The 18,856-nt window shown below is 39.1% G+C and overlaps 3 protein-coding genes across 6 annotated transcripts in view; 2 read left to right on the forward strand and 1 right to left on the reverse strand.

The window, feature by feature from the left end:
- Positions 1–14,408, reverse strand: part of LOC139940724 (delta-1-pyrroline-5-carboxylate synthase-like) — a 33,477-nt gene extending 19,069 nt beyond the window's left edge. Inside the window, exon 1 of one of the 4 annotated variants that reach the window (XM_071937089.1) lies at positions 13,902–14,408. The gene's annotated coding sequence lies outside the window, so the exon portion shown is untranslated. Of the gene's footprint in view, positions 1–797; positions 1,039–13,901 lie in introns of those variants that run through there. The other 3 variants (XM_071937088.1, XM_071937091.1, XM_071937090.1) reach the window with 3 other exon arrangements.
- On the forward strand, positions 1,466–13,104 carry LOC139941102 (protein-lysine N-trimethyltransferase SMYD5-like). Its single transcript, XM_071937534.1, has 12 exons — positions 1,466–1,720; positions 2,414–2,662; positions 3,396–3,517; positions 4,186–4,255; positions 5,630–5,734; positions 6,149–6,211; positions 7,419–7,489; positions 8,242–8,348; positions 8,465–8,521; positions 9,208–9,302; positions 10,327–10,397; positions 10,556–13,104. The coding sequence occupies exons 1-12, from the start codon at positions 1,622–1,624 to the stop codon at positions 10,698–10,700; spliced, it is 1,254 nt and encodes a 417-aa protein (XP_071793635.1). The 5' UTR covers positions 1,466–1,621; the 3' UTR covers positions 10,701–13,104.
- Positions 14,409–15,652: 1,244 nt separating the features above from the next.
- LOC139940916 (anaphase-promoting complex subunit 10-like) lies at positions 15,653–18,726 on the forward strand. The gene is made up of 3 exons (XM_071937311.1): positions 15,653–15,771; positions 16,625–16,800; positions 17,227–18,726. Exons 2-3 carry the CDS (start codon positions 16,626–16,628, stop codon positions 17,631–17,633), a joined length of 582 nt encoding a protein of 193 aa, XP_071793412.1. The 5' UTR covers positions 15,653–15,771; position 16,625; the 3' UTR covers positions 17,634–18,726.
- Positions 18,727–18,856: the final 130 nt, after the last annotated feature.

Consider the following 18,856-nt stretch of genomic DNA (forward strand, 5'->3'; position numbering starts at 1 on the left):
AATGGGCACAAATTTGGTGATTGGACAAAGCACAGAATTCGTCAGGTAATTGAGCTCATTTACTTCTCTATATAGAGAAACCCATGTATATTCTATATTGGGAAGATGGCCATATGGCAGCAAATTTGATTAGTCAATTAATTTGCATACTAGGTCCCTATGTAGACCTAATGCACATGATTTCATTTCAGTACGGCGCCCTCGCCTTGAGGTCAAAAGGAGGTTGTTCATTGGCCAATCTATGTACGTCTCGATTGTTTCGTCACCGTTTGACCTCAAAGATGGCGGCTGGATGACGTCAATGCATAAGGTCTTTAGTTATAGTAGGCACAGACTTCTCAGTTTTAGGAAAACTTTCTGTATCCTGCCACCACTTTTTAAACTCATTTTTACCAAAAAGGATAACTCATTTGAGTAAATAATATATTTATATTACTATTACTTCTTCATAACAATTGAAAAAGTGGTAGCATGCCATGATACAGAAACTTACTTAACAACTTATACTATAGTATAAATAAAGTCATAACAAGTTTTTTAGTTACATTTTAATTTATTATCTTAATAGTTTTAAATACAAAATATTTTTTTAACTGTTTCACAATCCTATCTTTCTTAGATAAATTTGATGTGAACTTTGTCATGAGACTACACACGACACAAGTAAACTGTCAATCCATCATCAATGCCACTGATACACTGTGTAGACCCAGCCATTGTCAATATTGACTTTAATGATGATTGATTTTGAGATGATTACAAAAATACAATTACAAACATACAAAAGTAAGACAAACCTGACACATTTCAATAACAAGAAACTAGAAACATACAGCCATCTCGTCTGGCCATTCTGTAAACACAAACAAAACAGCAACACCATGTAAAAACATTTATTACACGAGCTCACCACAGAAATCAGAATAGAGAAAAACTTGATTCGTTTTGACATCTGGCACGGACAGCACGACGAGCAGACCGGATCCAAGCGATAAAGCGCGCCGACTACACAGCAGAAATCCCCGCCGGGGACAGTACACATTATGCGGCAGTCTCTCCGTTTCATCCCAATTTTAGAATTGTCCCAATTGTAATTGGGACCAGTCCCAACTTGAGTGTTAGTTGGGACGGCCCAACTAGTCTTGGTAGAAGACCTTCTTGTGTTGATTTGTCACAATTTTACCAACGTAGTGGGCGCCATCACTCACGAACAACTCTCACGACACTACCACTCAACGTGCCGCTCGCCGTTCATGAGTGATAGCGCCCTCCACGTTGGAGAAAATTGTGACAAATTAACACGAGACGAGACTAGTTAGTTACAGATCTCCGTCCCAACTGTAACACTCAAGTTGGGACCAGCCCAACTAAAGTTGGGACATTTCTAAAGTTGGGACGGAACATCTTGATGATGATGATGCAATGCGTGAATAAACAACGTGGTAAATTGGTAGATGAACTCGTGGCAGGTCAACACCGACTCCCTAGCTTGCTCAACTTTTACACCAATATATTTAACTGGTGTTCTGTTTGTGTTGTTACTCATTGATTTCTAGCGCTGGTCCCAATTATTTGTTAGGATTGTTATGCGCTAAAAGGTCACAAAAAGGTCAACAACAACATGGCAGCCTCCAGTGAAACGTGTTTTGATGATGGAATGTTGTCACATAACAACGTCAAAAATGCCGGTGTCTGCACAAGATACATTGATGATGTGAAGGTACACAAGTTGCAAATATAAAGAGAAGCTTCTGTAGTCTTACCAATGGCAATAGTTTGTTAATGATGTAGGCCTATGTCAAATGATTAATCGATGACTTTTTCTGGTCATCTGCTGCTGTCTGGTCTGGCAGGCTGTGGGCAGAGGTGGGGGGGGGGGGGGGTGACCACCACAACTTCCTAGTTCTAGAAATTATAATGCTCCCCAGTGAGCCTCATTAAGTTATAGAGGTCTAATAATATTTTGGGCATCCTTAACGCTGTACGTTTTAAAATCGGCGTTGATAGATGAAAGTTTTACGACCGTTAGCCAGCGATAACTGAAGTTTCCTTGGCTTTGGAACACAACCAAAACTTTCCCCACTCGCCCAATATAAATTCATAATGCTTGTATTACCTTTTTCATGGGTACTGGTGTTTTTCTGATGCATCGCCCGTTTTTTGACTTCTCTATATGCTCAACGCTTTATTTTTGGGTCACCAAGGGCTGAACTGCGTGTACCAGCCTAGTAATGGATTGACGAACTGCCGAGTCACGACCGAGTTAGACTAAACCATTCTGTGAAAGGGGTGTTTCAAGGCAGTGCGTAAGTGCATGTGAACGGCGGGTATTGTAAACGAACATATTCACATGTTCAAAATTAATCATTTTGAATGTTTCTTGACCCTCACCCCAACCGCAAATCTCGCCCAGGGTAAAGGTGTGTTCGCAGCCACAGATTTCACTACAGGTAGCACCCTCTTCACTGAAGACCCATTGGTCAGTGCGCAATTTCTCTGGAATGAAACCTATCGTTACACAGCTTGTGAGTTCTGCATGCGCTCAATGGAAACAGCGCAGGAGATGGCGCAGAGGTTGACTGGGAACTCAGCCTTGGTACTGCCTCATCCTGAATGCTGCACAGTGAAGAGAGAGGAGCATACAGTGTGTCCACAGTGTCAGGTAAACCATTAGTTGCGATAATCGTAATCCTCCTCATAACGTAGGCCGATAACCTACGGCTTCGCCGTCGGGGGGGAGGGTTACGATATCCAATTAGTAAACTATGGGAATGAAGAGAGTTGGTCCACTGTTTGTAGTAGGTGGGTTCAAAATTATCATGTGCTGTTATTTGTAGACCCAGTAGCTTTCAAGTAATTGCCTTGGCTCACTCATGTCAGAACCAAGTAACTTGCGTTATGGAGCAGGGCCCAATTTCATAGAGCTGCACGTTTTGCAATCAATCTTCAAATTAGGTTCAATAAAAACTTACTCTTTTAAATGTAAAAGGCTCAGCTTTCGATAGTAGTATATCGAATTTTGAGAATCATTTCACTCTGAAGTAATGTGGTTATGGAAAATATAAACACACCCAGATGATCGCCGATGGCTACATATTGAAGCTAGGGTCTTACAAGGCCTGCTTGTATATATCCAAGAACTATGTATTTCTCAGGACCTTATAGACGATGTGACCTCTGATGTCACTCCAAGACCATAACATGATTCACGGGCATGCCGCCGGGCAAAACCTTTGTGTTTTGGCAGCCAACTAGCACATGCAATGTTACCATGACGACGCATCTTTATGCCTGATGAAACATGACTTGGACAGTGCTTTGTCAACAGAGGTCGGTGTGTCTGTGAATGTAAACAGAGGTCATATTGTCTATACTCCTCATCTTCTCTTTTACAGATTCCGTATTGCAGCGTTGAGTGTCGTGATCAAGCGAGGGCGCAGTACCATCAAGTTATGTGCGTAGGTCAAGCTCCACCCGCTCCTGAACACCCACTGGTCATCCTCCAAGAAGCTTGGAAGTAAGAGTCCAGTTGAGCGCTGATTCTTATGGATTAACCTCCACCTGTGACGTCATGCCATTGCTCTGTCGCTCCATTATTTCAAACCAATGGCGGGATGTTACCCAAGCGTGCTGAGGCAATGATGTCAAAACAACACAAATGGGGTCAAACATGGGTCAAACCATAAAGGCTAATAATGATAATTATGAACGCACCCACTGCAAACAGTGGACCAACTCTCTTCGTTCCCTTAGATTACTATTTGCAAAATATAGTAACCCTCCTCCAGACCGCGGAGCCGGAGGCTGCTGGGCAATGTCGGGAAATGTCAGGAGGAGGGTTACGATTATCGCAAATAATGGAGCACTGGGACAATAAGGCATGACGTCACAGGTGGAGGTTAAGCCACATAATAACCTCGGTGTACACGCCTATCGTGGGATACCATTCCTACCCAAAAATAGCGCGCACCTTGGCCATTATTCTATACACAACTTTACGTGGATTTTTACCTAATTTCATTGTAAAACATTACAGCGTTAACAGATGTTTTGAGTTGTGACTGAATTCAACATTTCTGCAAACTTTCAATTGAAGAAAATAAATCCCATGATTGCTTGCTATGTTTCCAACAAAATTCAACCCTTTTTTTTTTCCTTTTTCTACTCTGTCTGTTTATTCTTTAGAACGATGCACTATCCACCGGAGACAGCCAGTATCACTCTTGTTATGAAGATGATTGCAACCATCAAACAAGTAATGTTTATTAAATGGGAGTCAGGGTACCAAACACTTATAACATTTATGCACAATTTCATAGAGCTGCTTAAGCAAAATAATATTGCTTAAAAATTCCTTACATTTTCCAACCATCAAACTACAAAGTTTACTGTCCTCTTAGGTGGTCTAACAATCAAGGCATCTGGGCCCAGTTTCATGACTCTGCTTACTGCCAAACTCTGCACTTTTGATTTTTTGTTTGCTGACAGGAAAAGCACGCAAACATTATCTGCTAACCTGTGAAATACGCTTGACTTGAATAATAATAATAATAATAACCGTATTTATAACGCGCCTTTTGTGAAAGGATACAAAGCACCAGGTATTATTACTACAAGGAGTGGGGCGAATTTTGAGATATAAGACCTAATCCTTAAGCACCATGTAATGGTTTACAAGGTGCTGTGGCGCAATATGCTGCCAATCCAGCCAGGAACACCGGGGCGAACCCCTTCTCTTTTCGATAAGTGCACTGGGTTCTTTTACATGCGTTTACACAACACATGGGACCAACGGCTTTACGTCCCATCCGAAGGACGAAGCAATGGTTATGTGTCTTGCTTAAGGACACAAGTGTCACAGCTGGGGATTCGAACCCACACTCTGCTGATCAGAAACACCAGAGTTTGAATTCGGTGCTCTTAACCGCTCGGCCACGACACTCCCAAAGGAGCTTGAGGAGCTGTGTTTCCAAATTCAAGCCCCGATTCTTTGCTTACGGTAAGCAAAGCCATGAAATTTTGCTCTGCTGTAGAATGCTTGGGTTATGGGTTCGAATCCAACTCAAGTAGCCTGCAGACTTTTTCTGTAGGACTGGGGTTGGGCGTTTGAAGCACCGCGTATACAATGCTTATCACTTAAACCTAAATTCATCTAACGTTCACCTAATGCTTAACCTTCAATTCTGGTTTTAAAGGCAGTGGACACTATTGGTTATTACTCAAAATAATTATTATCATAAAACCTTTCTTGATTACGAGTAATGGGGAGAGGTTGATAGTATAAAACACTGTGAGAGGCACCTCCCTCTGAAGTGAAGTAGTTTTCGAGAAAGAAGTAATTTTCCACGAATTTGATTTTGAGACCTCAGATTTAGAGTTTGAGGTCTCGAAATCAAGCATCTGAAAGCACACACCTTCGTGGGACCATGGTGCGACAGGGGTGTTTCTTTCATTAATATCTTGCAACTTCAATGACCGATTGAGCTCAAATTTTCACAGGTTTGTTATTTTATGCATATGCTGAGATACACCAACTGTGAAGACTAGTCTTTGACAATTACCAATAGTGTCCACTGTCTTTAACTTTGCCATGGACAATAATTTAGCAAGATCATTTGATTTGTTTCAGGCAAGGAATAAAGACTCAGTACTCGCTGCCTTCAGCCAGTTTTGTCAGAAAACAAGAAACGAAGAGCAGCAACTTGCGCATAAATTACTTGGCAGCCAATTCCAGGTAAGCACTCGATGTATCTTATGAATATTCAGCGTGTCTAATTAATATTTATAAAGTGCCTTATGCCAGGCCTCAAGGCACTTTCCACTAAAATAAACAAAATTCAGTGTACAGTATATCTTAAATATTTACACACACAAAATAACTAATGGCCTGAAGTTTCAACCCTAGCAGAGTCCTTCTCAAAGACTATAGAGAAAGACTCTGCTAGGGTCGAAACATCTGGCCATTTACTTTTTTTCTTCTTCATTTAAACCTTTTAGTTGGTAAGCTGTTTGCAACAGCTAATTCTATTTTCTCTCAAATATTTAGTCTGAATACGATTAAGACAACCCTTTTTTCAACTTAACACTAAATTTGAACACCCCGGTTTAATTCCAGCTAAAACCCCAGATGTCATGTTTTGTTTTGCAGGACCAGTTAGACACTTTGCAGTCCCTTCTGGCTGGAACGCTGTATGAAGACTGCATCAATCAGGTTTGCAATAAATAATATTTAGTATTATACAGCGTTCTCATATTTCACCCCCCAAAAAAAACTTTCTCAAAATATTTATGTTTGTTTTAAAAACACTGGACACTATTGGTAATTGTCAAAGATCAGTCTTCTCACTTGGTGTATCTCAACATATTCATAAAATAACAAACCTGTGAAAATTTGAGCTCAATCGGTCGTCCAAGTTGCGAGATAATAATGGAAGAAAAAACACCCTTGTCACACAGAGTTGTGAGACCTCAAATTCTAAGTCCGAGGTTTCGAAGTCAAATTTGTAGAAAACTACTTCTTTCTCAAAAACTACGTTACTTCAGAGGGAGCTGTTTCTCACAATGTTTAATTTCATCAACAGCTCCCCATTACTTGTTACCAAGTGAAGTTTTATGCTAATAATTATTTTGAGTAATTACCAAGTTAGTGTCCACTGCCTTTAAGCACCTTACACCCATTTGAGACAGGCGCTCCAGAGTCGCGCCAAACCAAATTCTGAATTATGAAAACTTAGACGTCTGAAACAGTTAGGAACAACTGAACACGTGAGAAGTCGAAAGATCGACTGTTGCAGTCGTTCGGAACAACTCTGGAGCGCCTTGGTTTCAGACGCAGATCTTGTCATGAGCCGAGCCAATGTAAATGTTAAATTAAGTTCGCTTGTCTGAAACCAAAGTTTATTTGGGTCGATCCAGAGTCGCTCCATATCTATTTTGGTTTGACGCGACTTTGACGGGTATTAAAGGCAGTGGACACTATTGGTATTTACTCAAAATAACTATTAGCAGTAACGAGTAACGGGTAGAGGTGTTAGTATAAAACATTGTGAGAAACGGCTCTCTCTGAAGTGGAGTATTTGTTTGAGAAAGAGTAATTTTCCTCGAATTTGATTTTGAGACCCCAGGCCTCGAAATCAAGCATCTGAAAGCACACAACCTCGTGTGACAAGGGTGTTTTTCTTTCATTATTATCTTGCAACTTCGATAACCGATTGAGCTCAATTTTTCACAGTTTTGTTATTTTATGCATATGTTGAGATACAGCAAGAGAGAAGACTGGTCTTTGACAATTACCAATAGTGTTTTTAAATACCTTCTTGGTAGATACGTGTGCTATATATATTTTATAATTGTTGGTATACTATTGAGTTTGTGCTAGTGTTTGTTGTAGTTTACCAGCTTCTTTGATTTTCTTGTAGTGGTTCACAGCGGAAGGGCTAAGGTCACTGTTTGCTTTGATTGGAATGAATGGTCAAGGCGTAGGGACAAGGTAAGATAATATGCTAAACTAGAAACTCTCCTAACTTGTTTGTATTGTCCCTTTACCTTGGTGGCTTTTAGTTTGCTGGTCGTCTCCCTAGTGTTTTTAGGATGGTTATAAATATCTCTGTCACTGTTTTTTTGTCCTGGTTTTATTTTAATTTATAGTTCTTCCTTTTTATTTTACAAATTATCGCTAGAAAACAATGTTCATGTTTTTTAATGTTTTTAATTTTTTTTTTATGCAAGTCGCCAGACACTCAAGGCCTGAAGGCCACTTCAAGGTGTGGGCTACAGTTATTGTTTTTTTTCCAGAGGCCTTTCTCACCTACACCTAGGGCTGAAACAGGGTTACCCCTTTTACAGTCCATACAGATGTAGGCTTGGGTATCATCAGTCCGAAGCCTGGCTGGTAGAGCAGAAAGCACTACCTCCCCAATTTTATGTAGCAAGTGTCACAACTGGGACATGAACCCACACTCTGCTGATCAAACACCAGAGCTTGAATCCGGTGCTCTTAACCGCTCGGCCATGACACGCTTATAATAAATGATGTTTATAATAAATTAAATTGAATTGATTTGAATTGAATTGAACTTGACAAAGCCAAGTGTTAACTCTTACCACTTTATTTTGGATGACATATGTACATGCAAATTTTGTTTGGACAGTCATACGGCAGATATTTTTTAACGCCTGGATTAATATCAAATACAAAAACTTATTTCACAAAGCACTTATGGACTCTTATATCTTTTTCAGTTCATTGAGTGTTTATGTTCATAATTGTGATGACTTGGATATATCGCATGAGGACAGACAGACCTTGGATGCATTCATTGACCAGCTGTATGTCGACATTGAACAAGGTACAAGCGATTCTTTTGTTTCTCCTTGTATTGTATTTAAAGGAATTTTTGTCAATCAGGTACATTAAGAGAATAACTAAGTGAAAATGTTCCTTTATTTTGGATTTACTTTTCAGAATCGGGTACATTTCTCAACTGTGAAGGTTCAGCGTTGTACCAGTTACAAAGCCGCTGTAAGTAATCTGAGCTAAATTTCATAAAGCCTGTAAGCACAAAAAACTTGCTTAGCAATAATAAAATTTCCTTTTCTTTTGGTAACTCACACCTTTTATTCCCATGCAGTTCCTCTTCCCGAACTGAACTCAACATAAACACACCAACTCATAGAAAAGGATATACACTTTCCAAGTTTTTGTGGCCAAACTGAGAAATTCTTTAAAGACACTGGACACTATTTGGTCATTGTCAAAAGACCAGTCTTCTCACTTGGTATATCTCAACCTATGCATCAAATAACAAACCTGTGAAAATTTGAGCTCAATCGGTCGTTTAGGTTGCGAGATAATAATGAAAGAAAAAGTACCCTTGTAACACAAAGTTTTGGCGTTCAGATGCTTGATTTTGAGACCTCAAAGTCTAAATCTGATGTCTTGAAATCAAGTTCGTGGAACGTTACTTCTTTCTCGAAACTACTCCACTTCAGAGGGAGCCGTTTCTAACAATGTTTTATACTACCAACCTCTCCCCATTACTCGCAACCAAGTCAGGTTTAATGCTAATAAATATTTTGAGTAATTACCAATAGTGTCCACTGCCTTTAAGGGAGCTTTCCTGTAATGAAGAGTTTCAGTCTAACATGCAGTTTGATTGAGATAAACTTGGATAAGATTGAAAAAAGGATTTTGTGTATATTTTCCAGGTAATCACAGTTGTCGACCCAATGCAGAGGTACAATTTAACGCTAACAACTCAACGTTATCGGTGGTAGCCCTGACGGACATCAAAGAAAGCGAAGTGAGTCTAAAAATATTTTAATATTAATTTAATGCGTGGAATCATGTTTTTGATATGACACTATTTCAGAAGGAAATAAATTTAATCTGAAAGTTCAAGTGTAAATTACAGCGGGTACAAATGATGTAATATGCAGATGGGGTCAAAACAAAAATATCCTCATAAACTACAAACAAATGAAAGAGGCGGATGATGAACTAACTGAAATTATTTTCGGACCAGAATTTATTTTACAAGACAAGCGGCCAATTTTACAACATGAGTTTTAAAAGATAGATCTTAACTACAATGTATGTATCAATCCTTATTGCTAAATGAAGTGTGAAGTCACAATACAAATCAATTGACAACTCATTTTATATTGGATGAATCTCATTTGAACCTCATTTTCTTTTTTATTAATGAGAATAATAATAATAATAATAATAATAATAATAATATCGACGTCTTATATAGCGCACATATCTACCAAACAAGGTATATAAGGCGCTGAGTATATACAAACTTTCAGAAAGATTCTGAGACCCAATTATTTAGCACCTTATAAGGGTTTACAAGGTGCTACGGTGCATTAAGCAGCCACAACCAGGAACACCGGGGCGAACCCCTTCTCTATTTCGATAAGTGCACTGGGTTCTTTAACATGCCTTACACAACACATGGGACCAACCGTTTTACATCCCATCCGAAGGACGAAGCAATGGTAAAGTGTCTTGCTTAATGACACAAGTGTCACGGCTGGGGATTCGAACCCACACTCTGCTGATCAGAAACACCAGAGTTTGAATTCGGTGCTCTTAACCGCTCGGCCACGACACTTCCATTACACAGTGAGGTACTCTACTCTGTTAGTCAATTGATAAACACAAGACCACCGGACTTGTCCGGTCCTCAGTTTACTGGCCCAGGGCTAACACTACTAGAAGCCTGTGTAATTTTCAAGCCCTGTATGATTTGCTCCTGTGTACAGCACATTTTGTGGTTTGTTTAATAATAAAATTATTGCTGCTGTGTTTTCCTGCAGGAAATTTGTATATGCTACTTGGATGAATGCAGTAGAGAAAGAAGCCGACACTCTCGTCAAAAAGTTCTCAGGTATTCATTTTGGAAACAATACTTTTTCGTCATCCGACGCATTCAGTAGTTTAAATGCTCAAAGCCTCAACAAGATTACTGTATGATCGTTGCCCAATTTCATAAGCCTGTAAGCATAAAAATTTGCTAAACACCGATCTTTTATGATTGTTTTACAGGGAGAACTACCTTTTTCTTTGTGGATGTGTGAAGTGTTTGGAGCAGTACAATGATGCAGAACAAACCTCAAGTGAAGAGGAGGAGGAGGAGGAGGAGGAGGCAGATATGCAAGATGGGGGAGGGGGAGCAGCTATGGATACGTAACTATAACACTCTGACTATAGATGTAAGGACAACCCACCCATACCCCAAAATGCCACAGCAATGGCATTTCAGCACACGCACAGTGATGTAAAGAGTGGAGCCAAACCCCAAAGTGCTTCGATAAGAGTGGTAAACTGGAGAAACCACCAGCTATGCTTACTTCGCATTGTTTGTTACCTGGTGAACAGAAAACAATACAAATGAAGCATGACATTGAGGCTCTACACGCCATATTTGGTGTGCTTGACCTCACGGCCACGACTACCGGTACACATAGCTTTCATAACTTGATACATTACTACAGTAAGTTGGACTCCAGTCTCTGCAGGTATAGATACCACCTCGGCTGCACCAGCAAGCTCACCAACTCAAGAAGAAAACAAAGTCTGCTTTCCTGGAAGAACAATTATAAACAACAGGGGGTTAGCAAATTGACAGGGTTTAAGTTGAAGTTACCATAACTTACCCAGTCTCTGCAGGCATACAAACCCTTCAGCTGCTCAAGGAAGCTCACAAACTTCATCCAGAAGAAAACGAAATCTGCTTTCCTGGAAGAAAAATTATACAACAGTTATTTAAAATAACAGGGTTTAAACATGGAGGTTGTAGTTTAACTACCATTACCTTACCGCCTTACTTAACTGTCATTTACGGAGTCCCTGATGTACAGTTGCTTTCAACAACATCAGGGCCCAATTTCATAGAGCTGCTAAGCACAAAATTTGTTTAGCATGAAATTTCTTCCTTGACAAAAACAGGATTACCAACCAAATTTCCACATGATTTTCAGGATAAACTATTAACAGCCGAATACCAGTTACAAGAAATAGCAACAAATGGAAATTTTGTTGGTAATCCTTTTTTTATCAAGGAAGAAGTTTCACGCTAAGCAAATTGTTGTGCTTAGCAGCTCTATGAAATTGGGCCCTGCTTCCAGAAGAAAGGACTGTGGAAAGATAAACAATAAAAGTTACAGTTAGCTTAGGAAACAAAGGTGACTGAGAAGCTGTGTAAGGAATGGTTAAGGCTGTGGAGAAAAGTTGTTAGGTAATTTTTTTTCGTTCAGACTTACCAGGGGCCAATTTCATAGAGCTGCCTAAGCAATAAAACTTACTTAAGCACGAAAATAGCTAGCTTATTTGATACATTTTACTGGCCAAAATTTAATGTTGTATACATTGCTTGTGACTGGTTTTTAGCTGTTGTTTACTTAGCATAACAATTGAGTGGAGTCTTTGCCGGTAATCTGATTTTACTAAAGAAAGGATTAATTTGCTTAAGCAAAATTTAGTGCTTAAGCAGATCTATGAAATTGGGCCCAGATACTTAACCCGATAGTGACCTTTACTGCGAACTCTGACCTCTGGTCACCATGACATTGAAGGCAGATTCATCATCATCTATAAAGGATTTGATAATTAGTCTTATATTTAAGCCAAAACTACTAGTCTAAGCCTTTGCTAACTTACCATTCATACTGACCTGTTTGGGTGTTGCTGTCCCCTCCTTATAATTGGCCTCTCTGAAGCTTCACCAAGGAGAAGATACATACCCTTTCTTTCCATTCCATTTTGTTCTCGTTGTTTTCTTCATCACTCGTTTTTTTCTCTCCCTATTCACTGTCTTAATTGCCGCAGAGTGCGCTGAAATTTGTGATTTGGTAAACTAATTTTGCAATGAGTGCCGTTTTAACATACAAACTGCATTTTTGAGCTATAACTATAATTTACTTTGCTACATATTTGTATTTCCATATCTTCATTTCCCTCTTTTTGGTTTGTTTATTTAACTTTGAAAACTGTTTAAATGAGAACCGTGTTGAGATTTTGGTATGAAATGTCTTTTTATATTTAAATAAAAAGAACTTTTGAAAAGGTCATTATGCCCATTTAAAAAAGCTTCATTCAGAGTTGATTTAATGCTGATATTTGGAATAGACAAATATTTATTAATTTAGCTTCAATCATTAAATTAGTTATTTAATACTCATAAATCAAATATTGATCATCAAATAAATGCAGATTGAACCTGGAATAATTTAATTACAGGTCGTACTCATAGAGTATTTCAAGAGGGTTTTAATACCCCAGTATACATTGATGAATGTTGATAATATAAGAGTATGAAAATAATTATTTAGTTTGTCTAAATTAATTATTTTAAATACCCTTCAATCAAACATTTCTCATCAAATTAAAGTAGCTGGGACGTGGATAATTGAGTAAAAACAGGATGTAAGAGATGACTTTTAGAGAATCCTTATTTTGTATTAAAAAAAAACAAATAATGTGTAATAATAATTGTGTAATGCTGATATGTAAATATTAATTTAGCCCGTCTAAATTAATCATTAAATACCTCTAAATCAAATACTGGTTTTGCACTCTTCCTTCGTAAACATTAAAGCTATTTGAAATAAAAAATTATGACAATTGTAAATAAACATGACAACTGATGACTTGTAGTATCAACCCTGAGAGATTTTTCCAGTAAGACTAGTCTCCTAACTAAAAAGCATCATTGGCTTCGACCAATATGCATCTCAAGAAAATGCCAAGAAACTCTGAAGTCACCTTGAAAGCTCTATAAACAAGGACAACACATCAACAAGGTCGCCAAACGTCTTGGGGAAAGGGGCGGGGTCGCCAAATGTCTTGGGGAAAGGGGCGGTACAAAAGGGGTGGGGCTCTGCAAGAGAACGGGTTAGATCTTCTCTTACACTTTGAAGTCTTCACCTTGTCTTAATCTTGAAAGTTAAACTTGCGTGATCCGACCTCCGACACTAATGCGCTCTATCAACCATTTAATTTGTCCTAGTGTTTTTTATTATGAGTTGTTTATTTTACGTTTTGGAGAAAGATTTCTAATTAACCGCCGGTTCTTTTCAAGACACGCGCACATTAATCATAAGGGAGAGTTTTATGTTGCTTTGTAAAAAATATATAAAACAAATTGGGGTTGAACAAAGAAAAGTACTAGAGTGGGACTCGACCAACGACCTCCGGATTAACGTGCCAGCGCTCTACCAACTGAGCTATCTAGCCATGGTTGGCGGTCCTCCTATTTTGCCAATACCTTTGTTCGGAGGTGCCTTGTGGTTTATGTTGACAATTTATTTCGTAGTATAACGGCAGGAATCATTGCAATAATGCCAAAGTAAAGTGGAGAAGTGGAGGTCGGATATTGTCAAGCTTTTCTTACCTTAATCCTTTGGTGACTCCAATGTACGTCTTGATAACTGGTCAAAACACCCACAACCATTCCACACATCCATAGATAATAAACTCCTGTTTCATAGTTTAAGTCACTTGAAAGTTATCAGCACAAAATATAATTGTTCCTTCATTCTGTAACTCACGAAACAGTTCCATAATGTCCCGTGATTCTTCTTTGCCGAAACCGGGCACACTGAAGAGCACTCGGCAAGGCGTCCGCCTCAAGTCTTGGGGATGACCTTTCTCGCTCCCGGGTCGAAGCACCAGACCAAGAAGGTGTTGTCCATCCCAACTCCTTGCAAATATCTTCCGGTTATTATTCCGATTCAGAGCAAAGTTTGTGGTTTGGGGTAAATTCCAGGTAAACAGTTTATCTTGAGCAAGATGTCGTTGACAAAAACAAAAGTGAGACGGTAAAGTTCACCAAGAAAGTGCAGGTTCCAAATCGAAAATCCGAGAGGTACAGCCATCCTGCAGCAAGGGGTGGTGACTGTCCAAGTACTAGGGGACTAGCCGCTCCAAAGCCCCCATGCCGTACAAAGGATCAAGTCATATAGGAATTTGAAGCCTTGCGCGAAACACTGTAATTTGCATAACAATGAGAGTGAGGTGACGGTTATATGAATGGAGGAAATAATCACTGGACCTGGCTGGTTTTTGGACTTATTTTGGCGATTTGAATGAAACTTGAAACAAATCGTTACATCTCCAAGTTCACACTAGTGTACAATTATTATAATTGTACAATTAGGCCCAAGAGAGTACATTGACGGTTCGTTGTTTTGGTGTTTCAATTGTTTTCTTTTGTCAAAAATCGGTAGTTTCCCCAAAATGTCTCGAGTTTATTTTTTCTTTCTTATTTGTATGCAACAGAATTTGCACACTTGTTCATTTCGTCATGATAAATGACGAGACTTTTTATGCTGGGGTCACTTGGGCACTGATGGATGTGTTTTGCAAACCTTTTTAAACTAAAAAATGCACACAAAAACTATACTACCCCCCCCCCCCCCCGGCAAAAGAAAATTCCCAAAGGGGATGGTAGGCGGCATCGAGGTTTATAATATGCGGCGACCCCTTTTTTTTCGTTTTTTAATTTTTTTTTTTTTTTTTTTGGGGGGGGGGACTTGTTTTGATAGTGACTTTATTATATGGGAGACCTCTTTTGGGAGGTTTTTGTGTCAACAAAAATTTCCCTACATATAAGGTTGTCGCAGTCAAGAAGAAGTCACCAATACCAAAAGCAGCTGCCCCCAACCCACAACCCCCTCCCCCCAAAAAACAAAATAATATACATATATTTTTTTTAAATAATAAATCGCCGCGCATAAATAACAAGTATTTAAAAACAACCATTATTTTTTAAATTATTTAACAATTATTTATAAGTAACCATTATTTCTTTCATGAGTTTGTGTATTCATGTATCTGTTTCTGCTTAGCAAATCTATTATGTGCTAAGCATTACAGGCTTATGTGTTGAGCACAGTCAGAGGCCCTTTTCGAGTCCACGGCTTCGGCTCCGCGCGCCCTCTAGGGCCAGCTTCAGGCGAGTGGACGGAGCCCGAAGCCGAATCTAAAGCTGAAGCCGTTGTTTCGTAAAGGGCCTATGTCGGAGCCTGAAGCCGCAGTTTCGAAAACGGCAATAGACTGCGCATGACACCCAGACGTCTCTTACACAGTTTACGCGTAATTCAATGCATTGTGTGTATGTTGTATGTCCAGCAGTGTAGAGAGCGGTGATTCTAAAAAAAAAAATACGGAACTAAGGCCTACTGTCGGTGCCAAGCATTCCCTTAAATTTCCTTCTTCCATGATACTACTATACTACTATACTAACTGGACTAGTTGATAAGGTAAGTATTTTCTTTGTCAGAATATGAAATTATAATGAGTGCAGCGCCCCAGTTTCTACTGGCTGGGCCTCGCAGTTTGAGTGTTTTCATCAAGTTATGTTCTGTTCAGCAGTTCAGTGGTCTGTGCTACACCGCAGATGTCAAAATTCGAGTACAGCATCCTAATAACTACATGAACTACTAGAGTGGTGAATGCATTGTTATACTATATATATAGAGCAAATGCTATTATGGTTATATATCATATATGGTCCGGTGTACAGTGACTGCGCAGGCGGTCAGTTATCACCATTTCAATTTCATTTTAAATTCTGTAAGTGTAAGTGTAATGTAAACAAGAATAACAAAAACTGCCAAGTCAAACTTCCCATACAACCTCGGCTTCACTATTTCTCTGGGCTGTCAACATTTGGAATTCTATCTTATTTGTTTGTTAGAAAGATAAAAATTTAACATAATTACTTCCATTTCTATATGGGAAAGTCAAACATCACGCAATTTGTGTTTTGCACTGTAGTGTAAGCGAACTTATCACTATCAGAAAGTGGAGATCCATTCTTTTAGTTTTAGCGGTTTTTACCAACATCATTACAAGTATGTATCTCAACAGTTCCAAATACCAAAAAGTTTGGAAAAGTTTCCGTACATGGCGCCACCATTTTTTCATTCAGTATGAAATAATATTGTATCTAATTTACCTCAATGAGATATCCCTTTTTGTAGAAATGAGTGAAAAAGTGGTGGCGTCGTATGCCAAAACCTTCTTATGAAAGTTAATTTTAATACATGTTACCTTACCTAGCCTAGTACCATCATGGTACTGACAACATTTTGTATTGTCCGTTTGTTTCAGAATGACTACTCCTCCAAATGCAGCGAGTGCGTCAAGCTCAGCCACCAGTACAAACAAACCAGACGAACAAGATGACAGTAAGACCAAACTCCGAGAGATTGGTGACCAAGCAGTGTGGTCGTTATCTTCATGTAAACCTGGATTTGGGGTCAACCAACTCAGGGATAACTCTGTTGGTAAGTATTCTGAGTTACAGAACTCTGGAAGAGCCCAGTTCAAATTGTTTTCATTTTATTTATTAATTCTGGTTGTGAAGCCAAGGACTCTCAGAAAATGATTTAAATCACGATACAGGGCTATAGCCAAGAACCCAATGGGGAGATGACAAAGCAGTAAGTTTTAGTTTAGTTTAAGATGTGGGGGGCAAACTCCAACAAATTGTCTAGGGGAAACAGACAGAGGCAGAAAGGGATAATTGCGATGACGTAACCCTCCTCCCGTCGGCCGTGAGGAGACTTACGTTATTGCAACTAAGTCCGCCTGTTAATCAAGAGGTTGCTGTTCGAATCCTGCTCCTGTCAATTTGTTCACCCCCCCCCCCACCCGATATAAGAGAGAAGCCTTCATTTGACTCTGCTATTTCTTGTCATTTGAAATTACAGAAACTTACTGGCAGTCTGACGGCACCCAGCCTCACCTCGTCAACATCCAATTCCGCCGCAAGACGACAGTTCACAGCATCGCCATCTACGCAGACTACAAATCCGACGAGAGCTACACGCCCAATAAAATCTCCATTCGGATTGGGAATAACTTCCACGATCTTCAAGAGATCGAGCTACTTGAGCTGGGGCAGCCCACTGGTTGGATTAGGATTCCCCTTACTGACTCCGAGGGCAAGCCAGTCAGGACTTTTATGATTCAGATCGCAGCGTTGTCTAATCATCAGAACGGTCGAGATACCCACATGAGACAGATCAAGGTGTATGCACCCACACAAGAGAACGTTTTCCACCATATGCCAAACTTTTCCACGGTTGAGTGTAGTATGTACAGCATCATTCGGTGATTGAGCAAATTGTGGTTCGGGTTAATGCTATCCTAACAGAAGGATTTTCAAGATGCTACGTCAAATGGGAACTTAACTTGAGAAAGTGGACAGCAGAGGACTGTTATTGTATGATCCCGAACTCCCTGTTATGAATGACTGACTGGGGGGGGGCCTGGTGGTCAGCTTTGAAAAATCTCACGCATAGCTGGCCTCGTGACTTGGCATCTCTGCCTCACACAGTGTAAAATATGGCCCATTGTGGCCAATAAGACAATAAGGCATTTTAAAAGAGCAAAATTCTTTTAATTCAGATCAAATTTACAGAAAATTCACAAGATAGTTGAAAACCCATTCAGAATGCCCCAGATTGCACAGTCATTATTCAAGTACCTGGTTTCAAGTCTATGACTAGAATACTTACAAAAACACTGGGGAGAACCCTGTCACTGAAAAAGATATTACATATAAAGTATCCATTTAAATTATTGCTTTGTTTGTTCCTCGAGGTTCCATCAAAAAAACAACGATCTCGTAAAAGTTTTGTCAAATTTTGTCATATTGATTTTAAAGCCATTGGACACTTTCGGTAAACAATATTGGCCAAAGGCCCACACTGTCATAACTGATATAAAAAATAACAAACCTGTGAAAATTAGGCTCAATCGGTCATCGGAGTCGTGAGGAAATAACGGGGAAAAACCACCCTTGTTTCTGCATGATTCATGTGTCATGACATGTGTTTAAAATAAATCTGTAATTCTCGACAAGGAGAATTGGTAATTGTTTTAATGTTTTCTCGAAAAATGAAGCATTTAATGGAATAATATTTCAAGAGAAGTCTTTCACCATTACCTTCTGTAAATTTGTAAATCTGTGAACTTTTTTTTTCTGTGCCGAAAGTGTATAATGGCTTTAAGTAGAGAATGGAAATATTTAAGTAATTCTGGAGTATGGAGAGGTGTTACCCTTTGCCCTCCACCTATCATGTGGTTATCTAAACCAATTACAAGATTTAGTGTTTTAGTATAATTTAAACTACATGTACGTACAAAGAAATAGTGAGTTGTAAATAATGCAAAACCAATAAACTAAGACGAAGAAGAATCTCAAAGTTATGTTTCCAATGACTTCATATTTCTTTCATCCACATGAAACTGTTCATACAAAAATAATTTTTACCACAAGCTATATTTCACCCGAAAGGCACATCATTTGTAAAATCAAGAAACCCTGTACATGTA

The sequence above is a fragment of the Asterias amurensis genome, chromosome 8 (genome assembly GCF_032118995.1).
Source record: "Asterias amurensis chromosome 8, ASM3211899v1".
Lineage (NCBI taxonomy): Eukaryota > Metazoa > Echinodermata > Asteroidea > Forcipulatida > Asteriidae > Asterias > Asterias amurensis.